Below are 14,216 nucleotides of genomic sequence, written 5' to 3'. Positions count from 1 at the left end.
AAAGAAGAGATTCATTTCATTATGGGTGAACACTCTAGACTGAGGGCAGGTTTCAAATTGCTACTGAATATACATTCAGCTCTGAGGTTTTTTTTAAACACCTTTTCCATCATACCCTGAATAGCATCATTACAAAACAAAAGTGCTTGAGGATCCTGGAAGGTAAACTTCTTCAAATTTCTTTTTCCAAAATGAGCAACAATTCTCCATCAAAACTGAGTCTAAAGCCTTGTTTAGCTACTTCTCCTCCTTGATTGTAATTAGCGAGAGATTGGGCTGGTGGCTATGGCTGTTGGCTACATATGGGGGTGGTGTTTCCCATTAGGAATCTTTTGATTTCTCCTCATTCTGTAAGAATAGGGTCACCATGCCTGACATCGGGACCCTGAAATCTTTTGTAAGCATCTGGCGCGCAGCTCTGCTCCCATTCTCTCTCCGATTTTTCTCCTTTATCCATTTCTTTCGCATATTTTTTCTCCCATAGTCATTGTTCTGCTTTTTCTATATCTCATACAGACCATGTTTCTCCTGACTGGCCAAGCTTCAATACTCAGACTATTTGTTAATGCTGCTGACAGCTGTTGAAGTTCTTTACCATACTTAAGATACAAATAACACATTTGTTATACTGGGGCACCCCCATCAATCTTATCCCTAACCTTCCGCCTGACTTACGAATTAATCTTTTATCCAGGCCTCTCTGGCTAATCATTTGAATTGAAATTTAACATAAGGCAATCCTGTATCCATTTATCTGTATAACTGTATAACCACTGAAGTCACGTTTATCCTTAAATCTTATACCATATATTGCACAGACCAGTGTGTTTTGTCTTCTCTTTTTATCCTGGTTCTTTTTCGGATCTCAACAGGGAAGCAGATCATCCTTGGATGAGGGACAACAGTGTTCCTGGAAATTGGGTTGGTAGGAAGATACAATGAATTTGAAGATGCCTCTTTATCCTCCCTCCAGTGTCCTAAATGCTAATAGCCTCTTACTTAGTCCAAAGTGACTTTTTATGCTGGCGAGCTCCTGCCAACTATGCCAATGTTAAAGTCACCCCACGCTGACGAACAAAACAGCAAAACAAATAACAGAACCAATTAAGCATACAACAGCTACTTTATTTAACCATTTGTAATGTTAGCGGGAGTGAAGGGATTCAAGAAAGGGTTCAGTGACTCGTTCTCTTCACTGAGCCCTAGACACTCAAAGTATCAGAGTGTTCACTGTACATTTATCCATCTTTTGAGCAGGGTCTTCATGAGATCCTTACAGGTTTTGCATGAGTTACACACACCTGGAAATTTTGCAGTTACAATAATAGTTACCTTGTGATGTCTAGAATTATTTGGGAAGGTCAGAGTGTCCCTATCCCAAGATATATTGACATTTGTGTGGATAAGCTACTATCTCACTTTGGCACAGATGTTAAGAAGCTATTATATTCCCATGTTAAGAAGGCTACTGAAAGACTTTCCTGATCCATTAACCCTTTGTTAGGCATATTCATAAAACTTATTCTTTCACAGCACATCAAATGAATTCTGATAAATTCACACAAAAAAGTGGATCAAATCCATTTGTTTCTATTTCTGTAAAGTAATTTAGAACAAATGTGTAGAATCTTACTACCTGAACCCAGTGTGATCTGACTATTTGTGGTGGGTTCAAATTGGTTTGTGATTTGTTTTTAGCATTTTAACAAATGTGTTTTTTTTTTTCCTCACTATTCAGTGTGCAAATGCCTTTCCAGATTATTTCAGGCTTCAGTAAAATAGCCACATGCAAATAAACCAATGAGTTGGTTAGGTCTGAAAATTTTTTTAAGCCCTCAAGTTGAATTCCAAGTAGGCATCTTTTCATTGCGTACTTTGTGTACACCAACAGCAACATGCAATACTTATGAAGAAATTGTGGTGCAAGTTTTCTTTGGATTATAGGACACAGATTGAAAATAAATTGTATATCCAGGAGCACATTCATTTCCACAGAAATTTAAATTTATTAAGTTACTGGTAAATATTTTTAACAAGGCAGTATTTTTCACAATTTAGAATTGAAGCATTTGCTCCTGGATTAACATTTACAAATTTTTAACCCCAAAAAATTGATTTTAAATTATAGTCATTATTACATACATAAACATAGCTCACTTTTATTAAACATAACTACTAATTGTGAGTGAATTTCATTTCCAATTAAACATTGACTTTTGATTTTCTCACTGACAGCAGGATTATGAGATGTTGGCTCTGTCGTGAGTTGAAGGATCAGAAGATTATGCTCACAGTAGGCAGCTAGCTAATTCAAATGTTAATCCATTTCTAAATCAGTGGGTATTATAATAAAATGTAATTAATTAAGTTCCATGTCATTGTCATGGCAGTTCACTTCATTAAATTGAGATATGGTTGGCATATAGAGGACATATTGCTCTTCCATTAATGCTTTGTGTGCTGCATTCAATTTAATGGTATTGTTTCTGCACAAAATGTCAGTGATTTAAAATTTGAAATTGCATTAACAGCCGATTTTCTTAGTTTGCTGAAAATCACCTAACAGATTAATATTTAATTTACAATTTAATTGGAATTTTGCACATTAAGAATTGAAATATTTACTGCAATGCATTGCAATGATGATGTTTTCTTGTATAAACATTAATTTGTGATTAATGTTGGTAAAACAAAGAAAAAATGTATACTTGTTATTTCAGGTTACCCTGACGCACTAAATAACACACAACCAAGTGTCTCTCGGCGTTCCTTTCAGGGCTGTATGCAGCTCCTTCATGTGGATGATCAACTTGTTGACTTACACGCTGTTGAACAAGGGAAACTTGGAAAATTTACTAACATTAACATTGATGTGTGTGCAATCATAGACAGGTAAATAATCTTTTTTTTTCCTTTTCAGTGCATTGTTTTGATTTTGGGCAGGTTAATGTTAAACCAGTCCAATGATTTGACTTATTATGTCATAATTATTTAGTTAATGTTATATCAACATGAAATTCTTATATTTTTGCGGAGGAGAGCAAGCAAAAGTACCTGTTCGCTGAGCAGATGAATCACTTGGCAAACTGTAGTTGAACTTCCAGATACCAAATTCAGAGCTTTGGATAATTGCCTGGAGGTCTGACATATAGTAGCCAAAATATTATTCCACAATCCTTACTTTCTTCTGTAAATTGAGGTGCGTGTTAACATTTTATTTTGCTCCTGGCATCAGTGTGAAAGCTTTGGTTTAATCCTTATACTCAATCCAGCAAAATGTCTTCATATTTATAAGGGAGTTAGACATCTTCATCCAGATTATTGCTGTAAATTACCTCAGATTCATGTTCAAATCCATTACCATCTAATTGGACTTCCTTCGAGGTGTGGGGATTGCTGCACATTCTTGATCAACGAGGAAGTATTGTGGGTCCAGGATAGGTCATCCTTCTTATGCACACCAAGGAAATTTGCACTCCCCATTCTCTCCAGAATGGAACCATTGATGTGTAATGAAGAATGGAAACATTGCAAATATTGAAAGGCATGGATAGAGTCGATGTATAAAGATTTTTTTTTGATGGTGGGAGAATCTGGGACAAGAGGGCAAAACTTCAGGATTAAAAGGTGTCCACAGAGATGTGGAAGAATTTCTTCAGCCAGAGGGTGGTGGATCTGTGGAATATTTTGCCACAGGTAGTTGTGGGGTCCATCATTAGGTGTATTTCAGGCAGAGATTGCTAGATGTTTGATTAGCCAGGCCATCAATGGTTATTAGGAGAAGACCAAGCAGTACAGCTTAGTGTTAAAATGGACATACTCATGATTGAATAACTGGCAGACTCAATGGACTGGATAACCTATTTCTGCTCCTATGTCATATGATCTTACGCACACAACAGTTGAACCTCCACAGTTCTCTTGTGTGGAGAATTATAAAGATCCAAAGGCAACGTGTAATGGTGAGCTCTACACTTTTACAATACCAACGACCTGGGTTTGAATCTGGAACTGTCTGCATTTGTTTCCATCAAGTGCTTCAGTTTCCTCCCACATTTCAAAAATGTAGAGTGATAGCAGGTTAATTAGATACATGGATGTATTTGGACAGAGTGGTATTGTGGACTAGAAGGGCCTGTTGCCATCCTTGATCACTAAATTATTTTTAAAAATCACAATTCTCCATGTGATGATATTTCTTTTCACTTGTGTCCAGAAGAGCCAATTGGTTCTAGACATCCAGCCAAGGGAAACATTGTCCTTTAAATTCCCCTCTCAAGCCCTGTTCCAATTTTATGCATTTCTCTGTGCTCACTTTTCTGTCTCTGATCTCATGAGAATTTGGTGAACTTCTTCTCGTGTCAAATATATTATCACACATACTGATAAGATAACCTTTGTCCCATCCCTAAAGGAGAATAGCTAACCACTTCCTTCTCTAACCAAGAGAAGATTGCACTGCCAGAATCTGCTCCCTCTGTCCACATCACATCCCCACACATTACACCTGGCTGCACACCCAGCTTCAAAACATAAGATCTGGGCAGGAACTTTGAGTTCAGTAACCAATGGGTATGAACTGAATTTTGCTATAGTGGGCCAATTATTAAAATGGGCTGTTTTCCAACATATCAATGGTATTATATCTTCTTCTTTGGCTTGGCTTCGCGGACGAAGATTTATGGAGGGGTAATGTCCACATCAGCTGCAGGCTCGTTTGTGGCTGACAAGTCCGATGCGGGACAGGCAGACACGGTTGCAGTGGTTGCAGGGGAAAATTGGTGGGTTGGGTGTTGGGTTTTTCCTCCTTTGTCTTTTGTCAGTGAGGTGGGCTCTGCGGTCTTCTTCAAAGGAGGTTGCTGCCCGCCGAACTGTGAGGTGCCAAGATGCACGGTTTGAGGCGATATCAGCCCACTGGCGGTGGTCAATGTGGCAGGCACCAAGAGATTTCTTTAGGTAGTCCTTGTACCTCTTCTTTGGTGCACCTCTGTCTCGGTGGCCAGTGGAGAGCTTGCCATATAACACAATCTTGGAAAGGCGATGGTCCTCCATTCTGGAGACGTGACCTATCCAGCTCAGTTTGATCTTCAGCATCGTGGATTCGATGCTGTCGGCCTCTGCCATCTCGAGTCATCTCCAACATCGAATGGTATTATATGATGCTCTCTCAATACCATGATTCTCTTGTCAAAGATACCAAAACCTCTCATTTTCCAATGGGGAAATCTTTGCTAATAGGGGTGATGGTATCCATTTGGATACAGATGCCAAGTCTTACTATGTTCAGATTTACTGATGTTAGAATATGCAATCCACTTTCTAAATATATGACTTTGACCACCTGCAAGATAATTATTAAAATAATCTAGATTTGTCCGGATCTAAAAAGGTCAAACCTGAAGGGTTAGTGATTGGATACTTAACAATATGGAAGAACAGAGGGATCATTCTCAATATTGGCATGCAGGTTGATAGGATGGCGGGCTTCATTAGTCAAGCGATTAAGGTCAAAAGTTGAGTGGTCATGTGGCAACTCTACAAATCTCTGGTGAGATGACACTTAGATTATTATGTTCAGTTTTGGTCACCTCATTATAGGAAGGATGTGGAAGCTATGGAGAGGGTGCAGAGTAGATTTACCAGGATGTTGCCTGGATTGGAAAATAACCCTTATGAGACAAGGTTAGCAGAGCTAGGACTTTTCCCTTTGGAGTTAAGAAAGATGAGATGTGACTTAATAGAGGTTTACAAGATTCTGAGAGGGATAGATAAGGTAGAAAGCCAATGCCTTTTTTCCAGGGTTGGAGCAGCAAAAACCAGAGGACATCTGTACAAAATGAAGGGAGGAAAGTTTAAGGCAGACATCAGGGGTAAATTTTTGACACTGAGAGTTCTGGGTGCCTGGAATGCCTTGCCAACCGTGGTGGTGGTGGAGGCTGAAACATGAGGGGAATTTTCGAGACTTTCAGACAGGCACATGGATGAAATAAAATAGAGGGTTATGAGGTAGGAAGGGTTTAGTTGTTTTTTTGAAAGGAATATATAGGTCAGCACAACCTCAAAGGCTGAAGAACCTGTACTGTGCTGCAGTGCTCTATGCTCAATTATATTTTTGATTATGCTTTCTATCGACCTCTCCTTAGAAAGTTCAGTGGCAAATTTTGCTCAGGAATGTTATTATATCCTAGTACATTTTTACTGAAGAAGGACACTTTATGTAAGCTTTTTTTTCTCTCGTGATGATTATCAGGGATCATTATATAGATTTACGGAGGATTTCATGGTCTCGAGCTCTCCTGTGAAAAGGAGAGTGGCTTTGAACAAAAACTGTTCAACAGACAGTTTTACATTGTTTGCATTAGTACTACTGGTGATTCATATGTAGCATTTCAAATGAAGAACAGGGTCATCAAACTGCAGGAATTGGATTACCATCTTTTACCAATATCAAAACCATTTATTTTGTAAATAAATTTCTTCAGCTGTAGATTACACTTAATTGAAAATGTAATATTTTATCAGCTAAAACTGCATGCTCCCATACCATTCAGCTACCCACTCCTGTAATAAGTAAGTTATTTATTTTTAGTTCAACAGAGTTTAATTACTCTTTTAACTCCAGATGATCACAATTATAATGTCTCTGCTATAGAAACAGAATATGAATAAGAACAATACTTCAAGACAAAAATTTTGTGGAAATAACTGAATTTCTTGAACTTTTGTTTAGCATAAATGGTTCTACTTGTAAAATAATTAAAATTAAGCTAAGAAATTTACTAGAAATGTTAATGGTATGAAAATGTAAGGAATTTAGGTCAGAGGAGAAGATTATACAAAAATAAAACTGAATTTTTTGAAACTGGGGAACCTAGACCATGTTTAGATTCTGGCAACATTTAAAAGACTAATAAATGTTAATTTTCAGATTTTCATTTTTGCAAGAAAGTAAATTTAAAACTGACTCATTTCCATTTACTGTTGATTGTGCTATCAGTGAAAACTAACAGACATTTCCTGCTTCCAAGCATTAAATTGCAATTCAGGATTTCTATGCATTTTAAATGAGTTACCTTCTTCCTTAAGTGTGTATTGAACTTATTAGCAAAAGTGCTTTCACATTTTAATTGTACATTTATTGGTGTCTTGTATTCTTAAAAGCCATCAAAATCCAAAAATGGTTTTGTAATATTACAACTTTTATTCCGATCAAATAAGTAAAGCAAAGAACATTTTATCATATGGCTAATTGAAATGATTGGAAAGATAGATTCGAATAATGGATACAATCCATTGCTAAATAAAGGGACTAGAACATTTGGGAAATGACTTGAATTATAGTTTTCAAATGGACTAGCAAGTCTGCAGATTGAATCACTGGTTAACATTGAATTTGCTGGTATCAGCTAATTCAGCAATGGGATGCAAAGGTTGAATTGTGGTGAGAAATAATTGAAAATCTGAGTTTTCATATTTACTATAGAAAAAATATGACAACAACTTCATGTTTCCATGGAAACTTAACTGAAGGCATCAAGAAATTAGCTTCAGTTAAATCTTACTCAGTTCCACTTGGTTTACAGTATTTTCCACTGTAATTTGCCAAAATTAGTAACCTTAATTGATCAATGATTATTCAAATTATTCTCAATTTAAGTACCACATAAAAACAGAAATTGAGCATCGGTGGAAAGAGAAGCATGGATAATATAAGAAGTAAAACACGTAAGCTGGAGAAACTCAGCTGGTCAAACATAGCAAAGTTGAAACATATCCGATGAGGTACTTTTCATCAGAACTGGAAAAGAGTTATTCCCAGTTCTGACAAAGAGCCATGGAGACAAAATTATAATGCAATTTCTATCGTGACAGGTCCTACGTGATTGACTGAATGTTTCTAGCGCTTTCTGATTTTACTTCAAATTTCCAGTTTATGCAGTTGTTTCGATGTTCATTACGTAGAAATCCAATGTTGTGTGAGGAGTCATTTGCACAAAACAATACTGCGGCTTAGCAACCTCTCTGATTGCCCCTAAAATTATTTTGATGTTCCCTCCCTCAACCATTTCAAAAATCGATGCTTTGCTTTTAAATGATCAGATGCCATGTGCTGAGGGAATATAAAATAATTCTACCTCGCGGCTGTACAAAATGTCTTTTGTACAATACATGCATGTGTTCTCAGGAGAATATGGGGAAAAAAATTACAGCGCAACAGTATGTAATTGACACCTTTATATTATTTCACTAATAAGGCAAATTTAAATATCTTAAATATTATCCAATATGTCCAAATAGTGTAAGAATATGTCAATCAATGATCTGGAGAGAAGCAGCAGAAAGGAAATTATAGACTGGTTAGGCTGACGTCATGTTTGGGAAGATGTTGAAATCAATTGACAAGGATGAGGTTATGAAGTACAAGGTTACAAAGTACTTGGAGGCACATTGGCAAGATAGGCCAAAGCCAATATGGATTCCTGAAGGAAAATCTTGATAAACAAACATATTGGAATTCTTCATAATCAGAAATAGGATTTATTGTCATGAGCAAGTCATGAAATGCAGCAGCGTCACAGTGCGAACATTCATATTCTAACCATCTTATGACATTGCTATAAAAATTAAAATAAAATAATATAACAATAATAGGGCACTTCTTTGAAGAAGTGGCGAGCAGGCTGGATAAAGGAGATTCAGTGGATTTTGTGTATTTGGATTTTCAGAAGGCCTTTGGCAAGGTTCGCACATGAGGCTACTTAACAAGATAAGAGTACATGGTATAACAGGAAACCTACCAGCGTGGGTAGAGGATTGACTAATTGGCAGGAAGCAGAGAGTCAGAATAGAGGGATGGTTGGCTGCCAGTTGCCCATGGTGTTCCACTGGGGCTGGTGTTAGGCCACTTTTTTAATGTTGTATATAAATGATTTCAATTCTGGAATTATTTAGACAGGTACATGAATGAGAGCTGGATGTAGGTCAGTGAAACTAGGTAGTAAAATCGATGTAGATAACATGCACTGCTCTTCCTCCATCAACTTTCCTGGTAACTCCTCGATAAACTTTAAGATTGGTTAATTATGACCTAGCATGTACAAAGTCATGTTGACGATCCCTAATCAATCCCTGGCTATTCAAATACTTGCATATCCTATCTCTTAGAATGACTTACAATAATTTACCTACTACTGACTTCAGGATCACCAGCCTATAATTTCCAGGTTACTTTTGGAGCCTTTTTTGAAGAAACGAACAACATGAGCTACCTTCCAATCTGTGGTCTGAGCCTCTGCAATTTCTACATTAGCCTCCTTCAAGGTCTGAGGGAATATCTTGTCATGTCTTGGTCATTTATCCACTCCTATTTGCTTCAAGACAGCAAGCACATCCTCCTCTTTAATCTTTATAGATTCCATGCCCTCCTTTCTTGTTTTCCTTACTTCCCTTGACTCTGTGCCAGTTTCCTGAGTGTAGGACAAAAGCCATTTACAAACTCACCCATCTCTTTTGCCTCCATACTTAGCCAACTAATCTTCAAGGGGACCAATTTTGTTCCTTCCTATCCTTTTGCTCTTAATATAACTATAGAAACCCTTAGATTTTTCCTTAACATTGTTTGCCAAAGCAACCTCATCTTTTTTCCACTTCTTGATTTCTTTCAAATAAGGTCAGGAATATACTGGAACATGTATTTCATATTCAACTACTATTTCAAAATGTCAAACATCTTAAACACACATTCAACAATTGTCGTCACTTCAGTGGAAATCTTGTCCCTGTTGCTGGCTGCAGTTTTTTTTTATTCGAGGGACACATTTTGTTAGTTTCAACCTTAAATCGTCACATTTCTCTTAGTTTGTAGCAAATCACTAACTGCACTGAAGCCACATTCTACTAAATAAGACAATGGAAAATGTCTCAATAGTTCCCTTGCTAAAGTAATCAAGTTTGGGTGTTTCTTTTCGATCTCGTTTCACAGCCACATTCTGGTTCCTTTCACTTTGAACAGACTTTTCACAGATTGATCATGTTGCAACTTGGATAACTCCTCTTGGTATTGCACTGAAACTTCAGCTAAGACCACCAGCGATGGCTGAGTTAACCAAGATGGAAAATCCATTGTCTTTAAATCATAAAATCCATATTGAAGTTGATAACCAACATTTTCAAATGATCAACAATGACATTTGTAGCAGCATTAGTTACCTCATTCTTATTCAACTAATAGAATTGACTGCAATTTCTTGCAGTAATATTCCTTTGGCATAATTTTAGAAGCATCATGAATCCAAATATCTTCAATTTTGCATCAACGAACATTATATTTGCAACTTGGAGTTGCTTGTTGAATATACTTAGTTTCTCAAAAATGTCCATCAAGAAACTCACATAAGCTTTGCCATCTGTTGTTCATTTCAGGTTTGTCCTTCAAAAAATTATTGAGGAGATCAAACAGTTCCATAAACCTTTTGAAGCAGTTTACCTTTGACAATCACCTTACTTCAGTATGAAGCAATAATCTCACATGTTCTGCATTTTTATTGACACAAAACTGCTTAAATAGACATTCACATTTGGCATTATCTTTGATGGCATTTATACACTTGATCACAGAATGCAGTATCTTATGTAGAACAGGGGAAACTTGGGAACTATATTTTCTTGCAGGATAACATAATGCACAACCAACATGTTTTGATTTTCATCCTTCATTAATTTTAAACATCATGGCTTTTTTTTACCAGTCATAGCAGGTCCACCATATAATGCTTCCTTTTGGTATTTCATTTTGAGGCTGCTATAAATATCAACTGCAGTAGTGGTTGTTTCGAATGATTCATAAAACAACATCTTTTCTTGAAACTCTTCCTGATCAATATATCTCATTTATGCCAATAATAGTCTCACCGTCCTGTACAGTAGATTCATTCCCTTGTATTAAGAAAGTTTATGATTTCAACGCCTCAATAAGCTGCTTTTCAACATCTTGACCCATGTCATCTATTCTGTTGCAGACAAAACTATTACTCAATGGCATTACTCGGACATCTTTGTCATCCTTTTGCAGAACTCTTTTCAGAAACAATGATATTGTGGGTTTAATCAGTTCCTCCCCAATTATATGATTCTTCCCATCAGCAGAGAAATTTCATAGAGAACTTCAAGGGTATGATTCCGATTGTAGTTTGTGTAGCGAATGACAAAGTGATTTTTGATCTATTTTCAAACTTCTCTTTCAGTTATTTAAAATAACCCAATTTCAAATTGTCATGGTGAGAACATTTTATCCTCAAATGAGCTTCAAGATGGCCTGCTTTCATTGATTCTTTTGTCAAAGTCTGTTGCCATAATAGGCAAAAAGGTGCACATTCATCATGTACTGCAGGTATAAACCCAAACTGCAAGAACTCCACTGCATATTGGCGAACCTTATGCCTCCTTGGTCTGCTCATTTTGAATATATAACAGTGCAAGCTCTCTGAAACCGATTAATACAACAGTGTAAGCTCCCTGAAACAGATTAATCAATATTTTATTATGTCTTAGAATTGAAAAATGTAATAAAAGTAATGATTGATTCAAAGGAGGAATACTGGCCCTAAAAAAACATGAAAAATACACTCGCGTGATTTCTGACACTTTTTCTTGCAGAGAGTGTGTCAAAATTGCTATACCCTATTGCGTTACTTTCTGGGGTCCCGAATTTTTTAAAGATTTTGGCATCCCCTCAGGCTGGTGCCTGGAGCAGACCCTCTCCCTGCCCGACCCCCATCAATATGCTAGTGCACAAAGATACATACAGATACAAGTCTCACTCACTACTGAACTGAAAAGGTAAAGGTGTATGGATGGAGACATGATTGTTGAGATAATTTGGAATGGTTGATAACAAGTCCAGTTCAAAAAATATCTAATTATAGTGTTAACCAAGGATAACAACAGTTAAAATAAGAGAAACAATGGAAAAACAATAGAGAAACATCAGAAGAGCAAAAACATGTTATGAAAATAAAAAGAACAAAGTGATTTTACTTGCAAGTTATCTCAACTGTGTTGTACTGATAGGGTTGCCAAGTCACATCTTTCACACAAACATAACGAGTTTACTCTATCAAACCAACTTTTTAATTATTCCCCAAAATCTCCCTACACCCCATTAAAATATTCTTATGGCCCAACTTCCCACCAAGATATACCCACACCCCACCAGTGGGGTGTCTGCCCCACCTTGAGAATCTACGGAATAGAGGTTGTTTACTATAGTGGGAGAGTCTAGGACAAGAGGACCCAACTTCAGGATCGAAGGATGGCAGAGGAATTTCTTTTGCTAGAGGGAGGTAAATCTGTTGAATTTGTTGCCACAGGCAGTTGTGAAGGCTAGGTTATTGGGTGTATTTAAGACAGAGAAAATAGGTTCTTGATTCGACAGAGAATCAAAGGTTATGGGGAGAAGACCAGGCAGGGGCTGTGTGGAAAAATGGATCAGCAAATGATTAAATGTCGGTGCTGAATAGCTTATTTCTGCTCCTATTTCTTGTGGTCTTGTGTTGCCATATAACAGTGCAGCAGCATCTATCACAATCCTGAATGATGTTTTCTATGGTAGCAGCTGATTCAGCTCAAGGATGTTATCTGAACTGGCTGTAGTGCAAATGAGAAATCTTGAGACCCCTGAGAGGGGAAATTAATCACTGTAAAAAGTACAGTGGCACCATCATTAACTGCACTCTGCTCATTGTTTTTGATTACCTAAGACAACCCATGCTGGCCTGCAACTTTCCTGCTATTTTTTCATGTCAAGAACCATAAAATATTACAGCATTAGAAACAGGCCTCTTCGACCTTTCTTGTCTGTGCTGAACCTTTTATTTTGCCTGGTCCCACTGACTTGCAAGCAGTCCATAGCCTTCCATACCTCTCCCATCCATGTACCTGTCCAAATTCTTCTTACAAGTTAAAATTCAGCCTGAATTCACCACTTCAGCTGGCAGCTCATTCCACACTCCCACCACTCTGTGTGAAGTTACCCCTGAACTTTTCCCCTTTCTCTCTTAAGCAAGATCCTCTGGTTGTATCTCACCTACCCTAAGTGGAAAAGGTCTCTCTACATTTACTCTGTCTTTCCCCCTCATAATTTGAAATACCTCTATCAAACCTACCCTCATTCTTCTGTGCTCCAGGAAATAAAGTCCCAACACGTTTGACCTTTCTCTGTAACTCACTTCCTGAAGTCCAGGCAACATCTGAGTAAATCTCTGCACTCTTTTTATCTTATTGATATCTTCCCTGTAGTGAGGTGACCAAAATTTGGCATCATCCCAACTCAATACTGTCATTTATGAAGGCCAGTATTTCAAAAGCTCTTCACAACCTTATCTACCTGTGACACCAATTTCAGAGAAGTATGTATCTGTATTCTAAGTTTCCTCTGTTCTACTGCACCCCTCAGTGCCCTACCATTTACCGTGCATGTCCTTTCTTGGTTTATCCTTCCAAGATGCAACACCTCACACTTGTCTGCATTAAATACCATCTGCCATTTTTCAGCCCATTTTTCCAGTTGGTCCAGATCCCTCTCCATGGAATTGGACATTTTTGCACCAGACTTTTGTAGCCTTTATGAGATTTTGGAACCTACAGTTTGGTGCTGGCCCGGCAACCCCTCGCATTGTGACATTTCAGAAACATTTGCTGTGGGAAGGTTAGATTATTTGTATAAGTGATTATTTAATATAGATAACAATAAATCTCAAAATGTTTCTGAAACACTAGCCTCTCACTGACAGCCTCACTAGCCGTGCACTGACAGTCCTGTCGGCTGCCCTGTGACCAGTCTGCTGTTTGTGTGCTGATAGCCCTGCCACCACCCTGTCCCAGCCCCGCTGGCCGGGTGCTGACACACCCACCAACTTCTCTGTGACCGCTAACAGTCCCACTGGCCTCAATTGATGGCCTCAACAGTTGCCCTGTTGTCCTGTGACCGCCCTGCTGGTTGCATGCTGATAGCCCCGCCAGCCACATGCTGACAGTCCCACTGGCTGATCTGTGACAGCCCTGCTGGCCTGTGGGTGGCTGGTGGGGCTGACACAGGGCAGCTGGTAGGGCTGTCAGTGTGCTGCTGCCAAGATGGTCACAGGGCAGCTAGTGGGATGGAGTTGGCCAGCACACAGTGAGTGGGGTAGTGGGGTCAAAATGTCCAGCACCAAACTGTG

At 38.1% G+C, this 14,216-nt stretch overlaps 1 protein-coding gene across 4 annotated transcripts in view; it reads left to right on the top strand.

Moving 5' to 3' along the window:
* LOC138750405 (contactin-associated protein-like 2) overlaps window positions 1–14,216 on the top strand; it is a 2,015,431-nt gene that overhangs the window by 1,100,145 nt on the left and 901,070 nt on the right. For all 4 annotated transcript variants that reach the window (XR_011349326.1, XM_069912458.1, XM_069912468.1 and 1 more), the window contains exon 10: window positions 2,721–2,892. Coding sequence is in view for 3 of the 4 variants with exons in the window: in XM_069912458.1 (XP_069768559.1) it covers window positions 2,721–2,892 (172 nt within the window). In the remaining variant the exon portion in view is untranslated. The remainder of the gene's footprint in view (window positions 1–2,720; window positions 2,893–14,216) is intronic.

Source organism: Narcine bancroftii, chromosome 1 (assembly GCF_036971445.1).
Source record: "Narcine bancroftii isolate sNarBan1 chromosome 1, sNarBan1.hap1, whole genome shotgun sequence".
NCBI classification, from domain to species: Eukaryota; Metazoa; Chordata; class Chondrichthyes; order Torpediniformes; family Narcinidae; genus Narcine; species Narcine bancroftii.
Note: the sequence above shows the minus strand (reverse complement) of the source record. Positions and strands in the feature narration are given on the sequence as shown.